At 37.6% G+C, this 13,446-nt stretch overlaps 2 protein-coding genes across 4 annotated transcripts in view; both read left to right on the top strand.

The window, feature by feature from the left end:
• Positions 1 to 12,996, top strand: part of DNAJC18 (DnaJ heat shock protein family (Hsp40) member C18) — a 31,964-nt gene extending 18,968 nt beyond the window's left edge. For all 3 annotated transcript variants that reach the window (XM_069104341.1, XM_069104342.1, XM_069104343.1), the window contains exons 7-8: positions 4,187 to 4,359; positions 8,259 to 12,996. In XM_069104341.1, the coding sequence (XP_068960442.1) occupies positions 4,187 to 4,359; positions 8,259 to 8,383 (298 nt within the window). In that variant the 3' untranslated portion in view covers positions 8,384 to 12,996. The remainder of the gene's footprint in view (positions 1 to 4,186; positions 4,360 to 8,258) is intronic.
• SPATA24 (spermatogenesis associated 24) overlaps positions 1 to 13,446 on the top strand; it is a 96,726-nt gene that overhangs the window by 61,111 nt on the left and 22,169 nt on the right. The gene's annotated exons all lie outside the window — the stretch shown is intronic.

Genomic DNA, 13,446 nt, shown 5'->3' with positions numbered 1-13,446 from the left:
CAATGTGCATCTTTGTGAGTTCCATTCATTGCTCTTAATTCTGCTTTCTGATGCCTGGCAGAAAAAAATGAATCTTTCCTCCACATAATAATTCTCCAAATTCTTGAAGACACCTATTTAATGCCTCCTGAGCCTTCTCCTGTAGGCTAGAGATGATCTGCTCCTTTAGGCAGCCCTCATTTGACATGGACTCAGTACTCTTGCCCTCCAAGCTTCTTGATGTCTTTAGATTGTGTTGCTCAGAGCTGAACAAGTGAGGTCTAAAGAGGGCAGAGCACAGTGGGGCTGTCTGTCACCTTATTTCTGAAACTGTGTGGCCCAAGATGGCTCTTTTGGCTTTAATGCTGCAAAATTCCCAGATTTGTTTTCAGAACAATTATTTAACTATGTCTTCCCCTTTCTTATACTTGTAAAGTTGTTTTTTTTTATGCCCAAGTGGAAGACTTTAAATTTATCAGTACTGAATTTTGTCCTTTTAGATTCAACCAATGCTCTTTTTCATGACCCTCTTACAGAAAGTATTCTTAACCTGGTATCCAGGAACTTTTTTAAAATTTGATAACTGTATTTCAATATAATAGGTTTCATTTGTAACTATGTATTTTGTGCATTTAAAAATGTTCTGATAAGAAATCAGTAGGATTTATCAGAATGCCAAAAGAGTCCATGACAAAAAGGGTAAATTCCTGTTTTAGACCCTGAATCTGTCTTCCAGGGTACCAGCTATGTGTTACCTGTAAATGTAATGAGTATGCCATCTATGCCTTTATCTAAGTCAGTCTCATAAAAAGTTAAATAGAACACTGCCAGAGTGACAGATCTTGAGATATTAGACTAGAGGCCTTCTGCAACCTTGACACTGACATTTAATAGCTACTTTTTTTTTAGCCTGGCATCAAGACAATTCTGAATCTATCTAATTGTATTATTATTTTCTAGTCAATATTATTTCATCTACTCCGTAAAAATAGCATGAGATACTTTATCAGAAGCTTTGCTAAAACTCTAGGTAAACTATCCACATCCTTCCCCTCACTGAATAGTTGAATAGTATTGTCAAAAATGAATTGAGGTTAGTCTGTCCTGACCTGTTCTTGATGAAGCTGTTGTGGCTCTTTGTAATCATCACTTTCCTTTCTAGACCAACAGTTTCTTTAACAGTTCATTATAGAATTTCTTAGGAAGTGAAGTCAAGTTCACTGGCCTATAATTTGCAGGCTCTGTACTCTTCCCATTTTTTTGAAAATTGGGTCAGCATTTTCTCATCTTCATTCTTGTAGTACCTCTTTCCCTTGCCCTCCCAGCTATTACTGACAGTGTCTCAGCAGTCACATTGCCAGATCTTTCAGTGTTCAAGGATATAGTTCATCTGGGTCAGGAGACTTGAATTCAAGGGCAGCTAGGTGCTTCTTTACTATCTCCTTACTTATCTTGGGCGTTGACTCCCTGTTAGTCATTTTGATTCTGTTGTTTCTATTGCAGAGGTCACTCCCCTTGGCCAAGGAAAAGGAAACAAATAAGAAAAGAGCAGCTAATTGTCCCCTATAGCCCAAGCAAAGGCCTTTCCTTTCTTTGATCCTCTTTTTTGTTGTCCTTAGCTTCCCTTGCCAACCTCAGTTCATTTGGTGTTTTAATTCTCCTGACAGTTTTTAAAAGATAATTTATGCTTTTTTCTGACCTTATTTCCATCTTCTGTACATTTATCTTTTAACTTGCACTTAGTTGGTGAGTTCTCTATGTATCCAGATTAGTTTCTTTAGGTGAATCCCATGTTCCCTCCTCACTGGAATTGTTTTCCCTTGTGCCTTGAGAATTTCATTCTACAGTCTCTCCCATCCTTCCAGTGATTGAGTAATTCAGATCCTGCCTCTATCACTTACCACATGTGTGACCTTGAGCAAGTCACATAACCTCTCTAGGCCTCATTTTCCTCATCTTTAAAATGAGGGAGTTGCAGTCAGATTGGCTAAGATGACAAAACAGGAAAATGACAAATGCTGGAGAGGATGTGGGCAAACTGGAACACTAATGCATTGTTGGTGGAGTTGTGAACTGATCCAGCCTTTCTGGAGAGCAACCTGGAATTATGCCCAAAGGGCTATAAATACTTTCATACCCTTTGATCCAGCAATACCACTCCTAGGGTTATATCCCAAAGAGATTATAGAAATGGGAGAAAGACCCATATGTACAAAGATGTTTATAACAGCTCTTTTTGTTGTGGCAAAGAATTGGAAATTAAGGGGGTGCCCATCAATTGGGGAATGGCTGAACAAGTTGTGGTATATGCATGTTATAGAATACTATTGCGCCATAAGAAACAGGGAGCAGGCGGTCTTCATATTTACCTGGAGAGGCTTAAAAGAACTGATGCTGAGTGAGAAGAGTAGAACCAGGAGGAATTTGTACACAATTACAGACACAACGTATGTGTGATGACCAACTTTGATAGACTGGACTCTTCTCAACAATACAGGGATATAAGTCAATCCCAAAAGACGCATGATGGAGAGAAAAACGTGCATCCAGAGAAAGAACTAGAAAGAACTAAATTTATATCCAGGTGGAAGCAAAATAACTGATCTTTTTCGTTCTCTTATTTGATTTTATGTCCTCTTTACCATTTTTCATTCCAGCTGGTACAATCCATCCTTATAACCTGACCATTGTATAATGTGAAAGTATTTACAGATCCTATACTTGATAATAAGCCGCCATGTGGGGGGGAGGGGAGGGAGGGGGACAAAATGTGAAATTCAAGGAATTGTGGAATTGAATCCTGTAAACTAAAAGGAAACAAACAAATTAATAAATTAAAGTTTAAAAAAATATGAGGGAGTTGTGGGGCAGCTAGGTGGCACAGTGAATAGAGCACTGGCCCTGGAGTCAGGAGGACCTGAGTTCAAATCTGGCCTCAGACACTTAACACTTACTAGCCATGTGACCTTGGATGAGTCACTTAACCCCAATTGCCCTGCCTTCCCTCTCCAAAAAGCAAAAAAAAAAAATGAGGGAGTTGTATTAGATGGGCTCTGAGGTCCCATCTAGCCCTAAATCTGTGATCCCATGAAGTATATAGTTCCTTGCCCAAGCTTACTCAGTAGAAGAGCACAGACTAGAGCCCAAGTCCTCTGCTTCCCTACCATCCAACGCTTTCTGTTTTAGCATGTTGCTTTCATTCTCTTCAGAAGAGTGGCGCATTTGCACAAACACGCATGTTCTGTGCACAGTTTATCTGGGTAAGGACAAAGAGCACCCGTGGTTCTAGTCCACTGGGAGATAGCCCAAGAAATGGGGTCTTAGACAGCCGCTAGGGAAGCCCGCCTCAAGTCCTGCTGCCATTTTGTGAAACATTTCCTTTTGACTAGAACATAGAAGATAAATTTCAAGCAAAGCCCCTGTGAACAAAATTAATTTAGGGCTTGTGAACTTGTCATATTACTATAACTTGAAGTTCAGTTTACCATCCTAAAAATTTGCTTTGGCAGCTTCCAAGCTATTCATATGAACTTAGGCTAGTACTTCTGAATCTGGGGGCTTAGATTTCTGCACTAGAATTTCTCTACTTCTTCAGGGTTGTTTTTTGGTTTGGGCCCTGAGGAGCTCAACTTTCTAAACATCAAATATGTAGTTTATATCCTTAGGAAGTTGTGCCAGAATGTCCTTGATGAACTATTAACCCATGTCTTCCTGCAGTTCTCTCTAGGTATGTCTCCTAGCTTTCAGGTGCTATTTTTTTCAGTCTCTTTGCTATTGATGATGGATCAGTGCTACCTGTCTGATTATTTGTAATTAAAATGTTTTATCTAAATGACATTTTACTCTTATCTCAATGAACCTTAAAGAGGAACTAGTTTTAGAGAAGATACTGACAAATAACAGTATACACACATTTTCTGTCAGCTTTGCTTTTATTGTGGTGACCAGTATGACTTCAGTTCCTTTAGGAAATTGGAAGAATATAAATAATATAGTGGCATATGTATTGTGTATTAATGTTGGTGATGATGTAGGCAGTAACTGTTCTGTAAAAAATGTTAAATGTTACTGACGTAAATTGTTATGGGAACCTTGGTAAGGAGACGGATTTCTGTGTGTCCTTTAAATGTTGCTTGAGACTTATACACAGCAAATATTATTAATGATATTGATAACCTTTGGTTATGTCTCTGTCCTTTTTTCACAGGTCCATGGGGCACACCATTTCCAGAGAAACAGAGAATCTGCAGGTGCCTTATTTTGTTGATAAACATTTTGAAAAAAACTATAAAGGGCCATCACTGCGTGATTTGGAGAAGACTATAGAAAAGGATTATATAGATTATATTCAGTCAAGCTGTTGGAAGGAAAAACAACAAAGTAAGATGGGGCAGGCGGTAGGGAGGGAGAGGGCACTTTGTTTTGTTATCATCTTTACAAACATTTCCTCAGTATGGCATAGTATACTCCAGCTTGAAATAAGGTAGTAGGCTTTCCTCTTAGTCTTTTTGCACCCCTCCTTGCCCCTTTTCCTCTGTTTGAACATGGGAAATGATAAGTCACTTGACATATAGGTCAGATAGATTTGGCCAAAGTACTAACAACAAGTATAGTTGTGTGTACCTCACAGATGTCACCCCTCCTTCCCTTTTCTCCTCCCTGCCTTAAGATTTGCCTTTGTATAAACTGAGAAGTTGGACTAGATAAACTCTGCTTTACGTAGCCCTAAATTTATCTGATTCTTTGCTTCATCCTTAGCACTCATTTCTTAAGAAACTTAGATTTTATAAATTTAAAAAATGTTTTATTTATGCTTTTTGTATTGTAGCCAGTTCGCAATAGACTCCTCCCTTATCACAACCAAAGATATCCTAGCAAAACAAACCAAAAGAGTGGTGGATCAGATTTTGAGGGGTTAGGTTAAACCACAGGCAGAAGTCATCTTCAATTCTTAGAACTGAATTTGTAAGTTTAGAAGGAGGAAAAGGAATTTAGAAGAGGACATAGGTCCTTTAGGCCTCAAGGGCAAAGGATAATGATTCATTTAAACAAAATGGAAATTAACATGTCATAAGAATGCTTAGTAGTTTCTTTGCATCTTGGTATAATTCTGAGTCATGACATTAGCTTTAAAGTTTACAAAGTACTTTTCCTATAACATCGCTGTGAAGTAGAAAGTACAAGTATTATTATCATCGATATTTTTCAGGTAAGGAAACTAAGGCTCAGAAAGGGAAAATGAATTTGCCTATGTTCAGGACCCATTCATTGTCATAAAGCCAGACCTTGAACCTGAGCCTTGAAGCCACTTGACCCCAATGCACTTTATACTCTACCACCCTGCCTTTCAAATTCATTGTATTCCTTCTGCAAAAACAGAACAAAACTCTTGTTTCTTCCCTTAGCCCTTCCTTTTATTCCTGTTTTCAAAAAAATAAACCATTTAATGTTCTTGTCAGTAGATAAAAGAAATCATTGTAACACCACCCCTGCTAGGTCTTGGTTTTGAGCCTGGTGAAGTCACATGTGATGGCTCTGCCCCTCACCAACTGCAGACAAAATTCAGGAGATATGTGTATTTGCTTATGAGTTACAGTGAGATCTAGTTAGTCCCCACATCTTTAAAAATCTATTTCTAGTATTTAGGAATAGATGCTGCCTACAGCCATTGCAGGAAACGCAAAGCTATTTACAAATGATCAGCAACTGTTCTGCTGCTCCAGCAGCAAGTACAGCTGAGGTGGTTAAAATTAGCACCATAGAGGTTACAAAAATAAAGCAACTTCAGAACAAAGTTTGCTGTTGTTCTGTGGAAACTTTTTGGCAAAGTTAGCCATTGTCTTTTGTAACCTTTTGGTCACTTTCTCTACCATTCCTTAAAATGTTTAACTTAAGTGTGGCTCATCTTTGGACTCCTGAGTAATCACTTACTGTGGCTGTTTAGCCCCTTGGTAAATTTTATTATCTTTATTTTTTTATATCTGTACCTGAATGAATACTTAAAAAAAAAGTAAAAACAGCAGAACTGAATGATTGTGCAGGAAACATGGGCTTGTTTACTTTTTCTCCTAAACAGAGCTGAAAACCTGGAGCCCTGAACTGTATAGCCCTAGTCCTCCCCATTTATTTCCTAATTGAATGTATGAATTTGGTTTTCACTGCAGTCTGGATCTGGGTTCTCTGACAGCCTAACCTCATCAGATGTATCACCTCATCAGATGTATCCCAGATAGCTGGGACTGGTCAAGGTCCTCCAAATTTGTCAGCCCCTACATCTGAAAACTGAAAGCAGAGCATTCTTGGGAGTTGAGGCAATGACTTAACTTCTCTTGTCTATTAACCAGAGCCCAAGTTAATTTGCCTTTAAAGTCTATCAAATATCCCATCTATTGGTTACCCAAATGTTTGTGTCAGGGCAATATGAACATAAAGGGAGAATTTGGAAGAAGATTTTGATCCCTACATATAAAAGGTATTATCTTAGACCTTATCTTTTCCATTGTTTTAAAAGGAGTTGAATAAAAGATTAAATTTAGTGTGTTCATTATGTCAACTTTTTGCTCACTGAAGAGCTAAGAATAGTCTGGGGAGAAGTTTCTCTGTAAGTATTATAATTGAGCAGGAACATTATGAATTTGACCTCCTTATGAAACTTTGGATCCTAGATTGTTAGGAACAGTCCATTGATTTGCTCCAGAACAATGAATCAAGTCAAGCCAAGTAAATAGAAACACAAGGAAATTGAATGGAGATTTAAAAGAAACAAAGAGACTGCTTCAGTTCAGATAATTTTGTGTTCCTTTTAATTTTCCAAGACTAGTATCAAACATACCTCCAACCCAAAGTATCCAAAGGTCTAGGGGGGTTCAACAATGACATTCTGAATGTATTTTGCACACATTGCTGAAGACATCAAAAGAATGGAGTCAACATTTGACTGTGGAGAGAACCTTAGCAACGGTATTTCAATTCATAGAGCCAAATAATTGTCCTTGAAGGTCTGTCACCTACAAGAGTTATTGTGCCAAGACAAGCTAAGTCTGATGGCCACTTATGCCAACCAAGCAGAATTGGCCTCTGGAGCACATTGTTTTTGAACCTGGGAGACAAAATTGCATATCAAGCAACTAGCTGAGTTTGACTCATGTAAGGCCTTCCAGCCCATATAATCTGAGCCAGCTGTCATAGAAGGAAGTTTTCCGTGCACTGTCTACCTGCCACCCTCAAATCCTACACATAATCAGTGCTTTGGGTTGTCCTGGGCCTCTCTGTGTGTCAGTAGAGCCATTGTGTGAGCAGAAGTGCTATACAGCATTCTCTGTTTATGAAAACTTGTTTAAAAGTCAATGCCCAATGCTCCCTATGATTGTTTAACCCCTATGTATTAATAATGTGTTAATTGCTGTTTCCTGCAGTTTGTTGATTAATTAGATTGATGCCTGTTTTTCACAGAGAAAAACCAGTCTTTCAGTAGGAAAACTGAAAGGGAATAGATTTATTTCAAAATTATTAAGATAGGATTTTCACAGTGATCCTTTAATTTATTTTTTGAATAACTTTATTTCAGAAGCTATCCAGCATAAGCCAACGGGCTGTTCTAGTATTGCATTTGACCCCTTTCTCAGAGATTCTCTTCAGGAATTCTATCCTGAAATGTCTTGGAAATATTAAGAAATTATGAAAATTGAATATAACCCAAATACCAAATCATGGAAAACAGCTAAGAATCTAATCTAATTTTCAAAGAGCAGCCTTCACTAACATACAAAGAAAATCAGACTCATTTAATCAAGGAACTAAAAGTCATGGTGTATAAATTGGTTGACTTTTTGATTTGTGAGTTGTTTGCCCTACAAGTACCCTACAAGAAAATGTCTCTGGCAGCCCCTGCTCCTTTCTTGTATCTTTGATAATGGTTCTGCATCAGTTAGTATGCATAAGTTAAGATCCAAAAAAAAAATGGGGGAAGGAATGAAGCAGCTGTCTTGGTATCAGACAGCAGGACAGGGAGAGTGAGCTGTTCTCTTCCAGACTGTTATCTGAGTAACATTGGAGGACATAGTTTTAAATATATTCTCTTGTGCACACGTGTAAGTTCCATAAGTCCAGTGCCAAATGTTAGATTGATGAAAACTAAACCCATTGCTCTTCTGACCCAGGACCCAAAACCACCAGCACAACTTAAGGAAAGCAAATTGGTCTTAATTCAGTGAAAACTAAAGTGAGTTCCAGGGCCTTGACTGTCTCCTTTTTAACTGGTTTTCTCTTTCATTTTTCAGAGTCAGACTTGGCAAACTTGGCCAGACTATACCGAGATGAACGCTTGAAACAAAAGGCAGATTCACTGAAACTTGAAAACTGTGAAAAACTGTCCAATCTTATTGGCCTCCATAAAGGTGGTTGATGGAATCAAAGACGGATTATGCAAGGGCATGTGTTTTTCTTAGTTGTTCCTATTTATGTTACTAGTTTCATTTTATAAAAGAAAATTAGAAAGTCAACTCAATTTTTATGGCTTACTAAAATTCAAGTGGACAAAGCTGAAAAGAATTGAGCCATGGAGACAGTCTCCAATCTTCCCATAATGCTTGGTGTGATCTCACTTCAAAGGCCAGTGACAGTTCAACTAAATTTATTTCTTGGACATAAGTATTTGATTTGACACTAGTTCCACACCATTCCTGACTACCCTTGTTCCAGAAGTAGTACCAAAACATATTCTCTTATCAGTGGGTAAGTGTATCATCCAGAAATAAACAGCCACAATTTAGTCCCATGCCACACACAAGCTTTATAGCTTTAGTTATTTATAGCTCATACAGCAAATAGTACTTTTCCATCAGTTGGAGATATCATTTCACCCCAGATCACTAGGCAGAACATGTGTAAAGTGAATTCTTCATTATTCCATGGCCATGAGAAGGACATGCTTAAAGGAAATAAAATGAGATAATATATGGAAAGCACTTTGTAAATTGCAAAACACTGATGTCCATTATTATTATTGTTAATAATAACACAGAGATCATTCTAAACTCTCATTGTAGCTAGTAGTTTTCACACTCCCATTCTTTTTCTAGAGTTGCTGATGTTAGCAATACTACCGGATTTGAGTTTCACCTGATTTGAATTTTATTCTACTGTCATTTGGTTTAGGTTTGAGTGTACTGTGACATTACCAAAAACCCAGCAATAGATCCGAGACCAAAGATGTAAATACTTTAGGTCCTGGACAGTTAAAATTCACAGATTGGCTCCTAATTAAGAGTTGACTTATGTTGCTCCTAAAGAATAGAACATCTTTGGACCTCAGGTACTTCATCTCTAAAAGGAAGGGGTTGGATTAAATGACCTCAAAGGTCTTTTCTCACTCAAAGTCTATGATCCTATATGCTTCTACATATTTCAGTACAGATAAGTACATGGTGAAAGTTCCCTCTTAGGTTTCTCCACTTCATATGACATAACATTCAAGTTGAATTTCTCGATTTTGTTTAGGGGTATGAGAGTTAAGATTGAAATGGAAAGGTTGTCAGAACCTTTGTCTTTGAAAACAGAGAGGTAGAAAGAAAATGAAATATCAGCTGAGCTGATGCAGAATGGATTGAAAGAGTGGAAGAATCTTCCATTAAGATCTTTGTCTCCCTATGTTCTGTATGCTGTTTGTAATGGCTCTCCTTCAGCATCATTTCTCAGCTTGCCTTTAATCGACAGGGCCTCTCTCCACAAGAATCTTATAAACTAAAGAAGAGATTGCACACAATCAGCCCCCTTCCAGAAAGCACTCCTCTTGATAAAGAAAGGGTACTTCATAGCACACAGTCATGTAGGTCCTTATCTTCCTGTTAAGATGCTCAGTAAGACAGCTAAGTTCTTTCTTAGGACTAGGACTGGAATTCCCATTTGGTGATAACCTGTTTTTAGAAATGGAAAGAAAGAGATCCCCATGGCTGGCTCTTCCAAAGCAAAAGTTCCCTTTTTTCTATGTTCCAGGAATCCAGGAGTGTGGCTCCTGAATTCAGCAAAAAAGAGGTATTGGTCTCTGAGGAAATGGAAAATGCCCACAGGAAGGGTGGGAGCAAACTGCTTCACATACTGCAGAGATGTACTCTAAAGAGTCAAGTAGTTTACTTTGGAAGGCATAACCTCAGGATCCCATGTGGTATTTTGGGGTGTTCTTTGAAAGCCCTTGACAATTCTTTCAGAAAAATCTGTACTGCACATTCAAGGAGGCCTGGGGAAAGTTGAGCTTCCTCTGTATCTTGAAATTAGAGTTCTTTTTTTTTTCTGATTTTTCCTAGAAATCAAATTAACATGAAAGGCCCTGTTCTCAATATTTATGAATAACATAGACATTTACTTGATGGAGTCAGAGAGAAGTTATTTGTGAAGCTGTTGAGTAAAAACAGTGTTAATGCCCATTATATATCAGAGGCATATATGTTTCTATAGCACTGATGAGAGTGTTATATTTCTTAATAGAACAACACAATTGCATTTTATTTTTTCTAAGGAAATAGTTTTTGTTTTGATTCATTACTGGTAATCTCCAGTATATTGTTACATGAAAATTTTCCTGTTTGTATTTTAGTTAAACCATCTGCATGACAGTGTCTGCTGTGATCTTTGGAGTAGTCCCTAACAGTATTAACATTGCAGGTGAGGACCATGCTGCTTCCTGCTGTAAAGGCAGGCAGACAGTCTGTGCACTGTTTCTATATAAATTATTGTGGGTTCGAGACATGTGTGGGCAGGTTGAAATGATACTTTACTAAGGTGGAGACCATTGTGTTATATTATTTTATGAATGAAATATATATGCCTCTTTCTCTTTATGTACCATGCTGAGTAATGGGGGGAGGAAAGGAAAATCTTTCTTGCCTCCAGAGGAATTCATATCTTGGAAAGAGAAAAGTCACCTCAGGATCAGTTATCTGCTTGCTGAAAAGCCCCAGCCTGCCCATTAGGCTTTCTTCATGATCACCTACCTAAGTGTTATTACCTGACAAAGGGACCAGGCAAGGAATGTCACTGAATAAGGCTTTTATTTCTTGAAATGCTAGGGACTGCATTGGATCCTGAGCTACACAGGTATGTGGGAAGCACTCCGCAGCCCAGATAAACTGCATTTTAATGGTCATGAAATAAAAGAAATACTCACTTCCTTAGTGATTATTATGGGAATGTATACTAAATACAGAAACACACTCTTCCATTAAACTGTGGCTGAACATCAGAGTTATTTGTCTGTGCATGCTGTAATACCTTTTGGGAAATATAATTTATTCTGAATTTATTTTAGACTCACTGTTCATTTAAGATGCCAGCTTAGCATCCAGGCATTTATTTTCGGAGAGTAGTATTACCATTGGTTTAAGATTTTTAGCCTGCGTTGTATTTATTCTAGCAAAGGAATGTTGACTACTAGTAACTGTCTGCCCATTCTTTAAAAATTGATTGTGCCATTTGGATGTGCCTCTGTAAAATGTTTGGAATTAAAGTTATGAATGCTCTCAACATCATTACCTGGTTGAAATTGAAGTTCACAAGGACCAAGTCAGCTCAAAGTTGACTTTAAAAAAGTTTTAACCTTCCTTTAAAAGTCTTTTACTGTTGCCTTTTGTTTTCACACCATAATAATTTTCTGTTTTACTGAACCCTCCCTCATAATTCAAAAAAAATTTATAACAAAAAGTAACTGACACAGAGATTACATCTGCCTGTGAATACCACATTCTACATCCTTAGATTCCTGTATTGAAAAGATGATCACTGTGATCTTTTGGAGGTCTAAGATTGGTCATTATAATTAACCAATTTGACTGCCTTTTCAATGTTGTTGCCTTTACATAGTTTCCATTGCTTCCTTCACATATACAGTCATCCCTTGATATTCTCAGGGATTAAGGGTACAGGACCCCCCTAAATGTGGGAAACCATGGATAACTCTAGGTCCTATCCCAAACCTTTATTTTAGTCATTCTTTTTTTTTTTTTAAGCAATTGGGGTTAAGTAACTTGCTCAAGTTTACACAGCCAGTTATTTCTGGGTGTGGTGCTGAGTATCTGAGCCCAGATTTGATCCAGGTCATCCCGACACTGGAGCCGGTGCTCTTACTCGCTGAGCCACCTGGCTGCCCTTAAGCAATTGGGGTTAAGTAACTTGCTCAAGGTTACACGGCCAGGTGTTTCTGGGTGGGTGCTAAGTGTCTGAGCCCGGGATTCGATCTCCAGGTCTTCTCAACACTGGAGCCGGTGCTCTTACTCGCTGTGCTACCTGGCCACTCCTATTTTAGTCATTCTGATCATATTTACTTAACTACACAAAACAAGTAAAACAACACACTGCACCCATAAAAAGTCACAGTTTCTACTAGACAGAGATTAGTATCTTGTACGCTGTGTAGAGTCTTCACAGTCACAGTGTAGCTGTGGCAGCTGCTTCATGATTTCCTTCTACAAAAAGTTCAAGATACAAAGATCACTGTGGCAGAAAATCAGGTGACTGAGTCAGGATGGTAGAGACAAAGAGGAGGTGTATTTTAGCTTACTGAAACTTAAGAAAATTCAACTGTTTATAATAAATTTATGTATGTATGCTATGGTAGTAAATGATAAAATAGATTAATAACATACAATATTTATGCATTTATGGCTTACTAATTTTTTAAAGTTTTCTTTACATATGCGCATTGCTTTTGATTTTTTGTAGTACTTGCAAATCTCCAAAAATTCCCATTTGACTATCAATAAATAGCCAACTAAATAATCAGATCTCGGAAAGTGAAACCCATGAATGTCAAGGGATGATATATATACATACATATACACACACACATATATATGTATACATATATACACACACATATATATACGCATGTAGTATATATTGCTGTAGGATAAAATTTTTGAAAAACTGAGTCACTTCCATTTTGATTGGTTGCATCTGGATCAAGCTCAGTTCTTAGGTGTGGAGTACATTTTGATAAAGAAAAATAAAAAACTTTCATATAAATAATTAATGGCTCTATACTTCATCTTTTTTTTTCTCTCCTCCCTTTTTTCTTCTCTTTTGTCTAAGGCATTTATGCCTTTGTGGCACTCAGAAGTAAAGAGTTTACTAACTTTCATTCCAGTTTTCCCATATTGGCTGATGTAGGTTTTTTCTGCTTATAACAATATCAGTATTGGCAGAATCAACTATTCCTTATTGAGTTTTTCTATCAACCAGCAGCTGTTGTATCTCATTAATCATTTGAAACCTATCTGCAGATCAAAACTATATTTAGCACCAGTAAATCAATGTCATTCCAGCTCCTTTATTCAGAGAATTTGGACTCATTCCCAATGGGCCAATATTGAGGAAAGTCTTGTTCTAAAAATAAAGTGCATAGTATGATTGGGCTCTGTACAGAGCTACAACTGTGTAAAGGATATTCATAGTAAACATTATATAAAGAAGATAGGA

The sequence above is a fragment of the Petaurus breviceps genome, unplaced genomic scaffold (assembly GCF_028583685.1).
Source record: "Petaurus breviceps papuanus isolate PSGF00001 unplaced genomic scaffold, PetGlider_PUasm1.0 685, whole genome shotgun sequence".
Taxonomy (NCBI): domain Eukaryota; kingdom Metazoa; phylum Chordata; class Mammalia; order Diprotodontia; family Petauridae; genus Petaurus; species Petaurus breviceps.
Note: the sequence above shows the minus strand (reverse complement) of the source record. Positions and strands in the feature narration are given on the sequence as shown.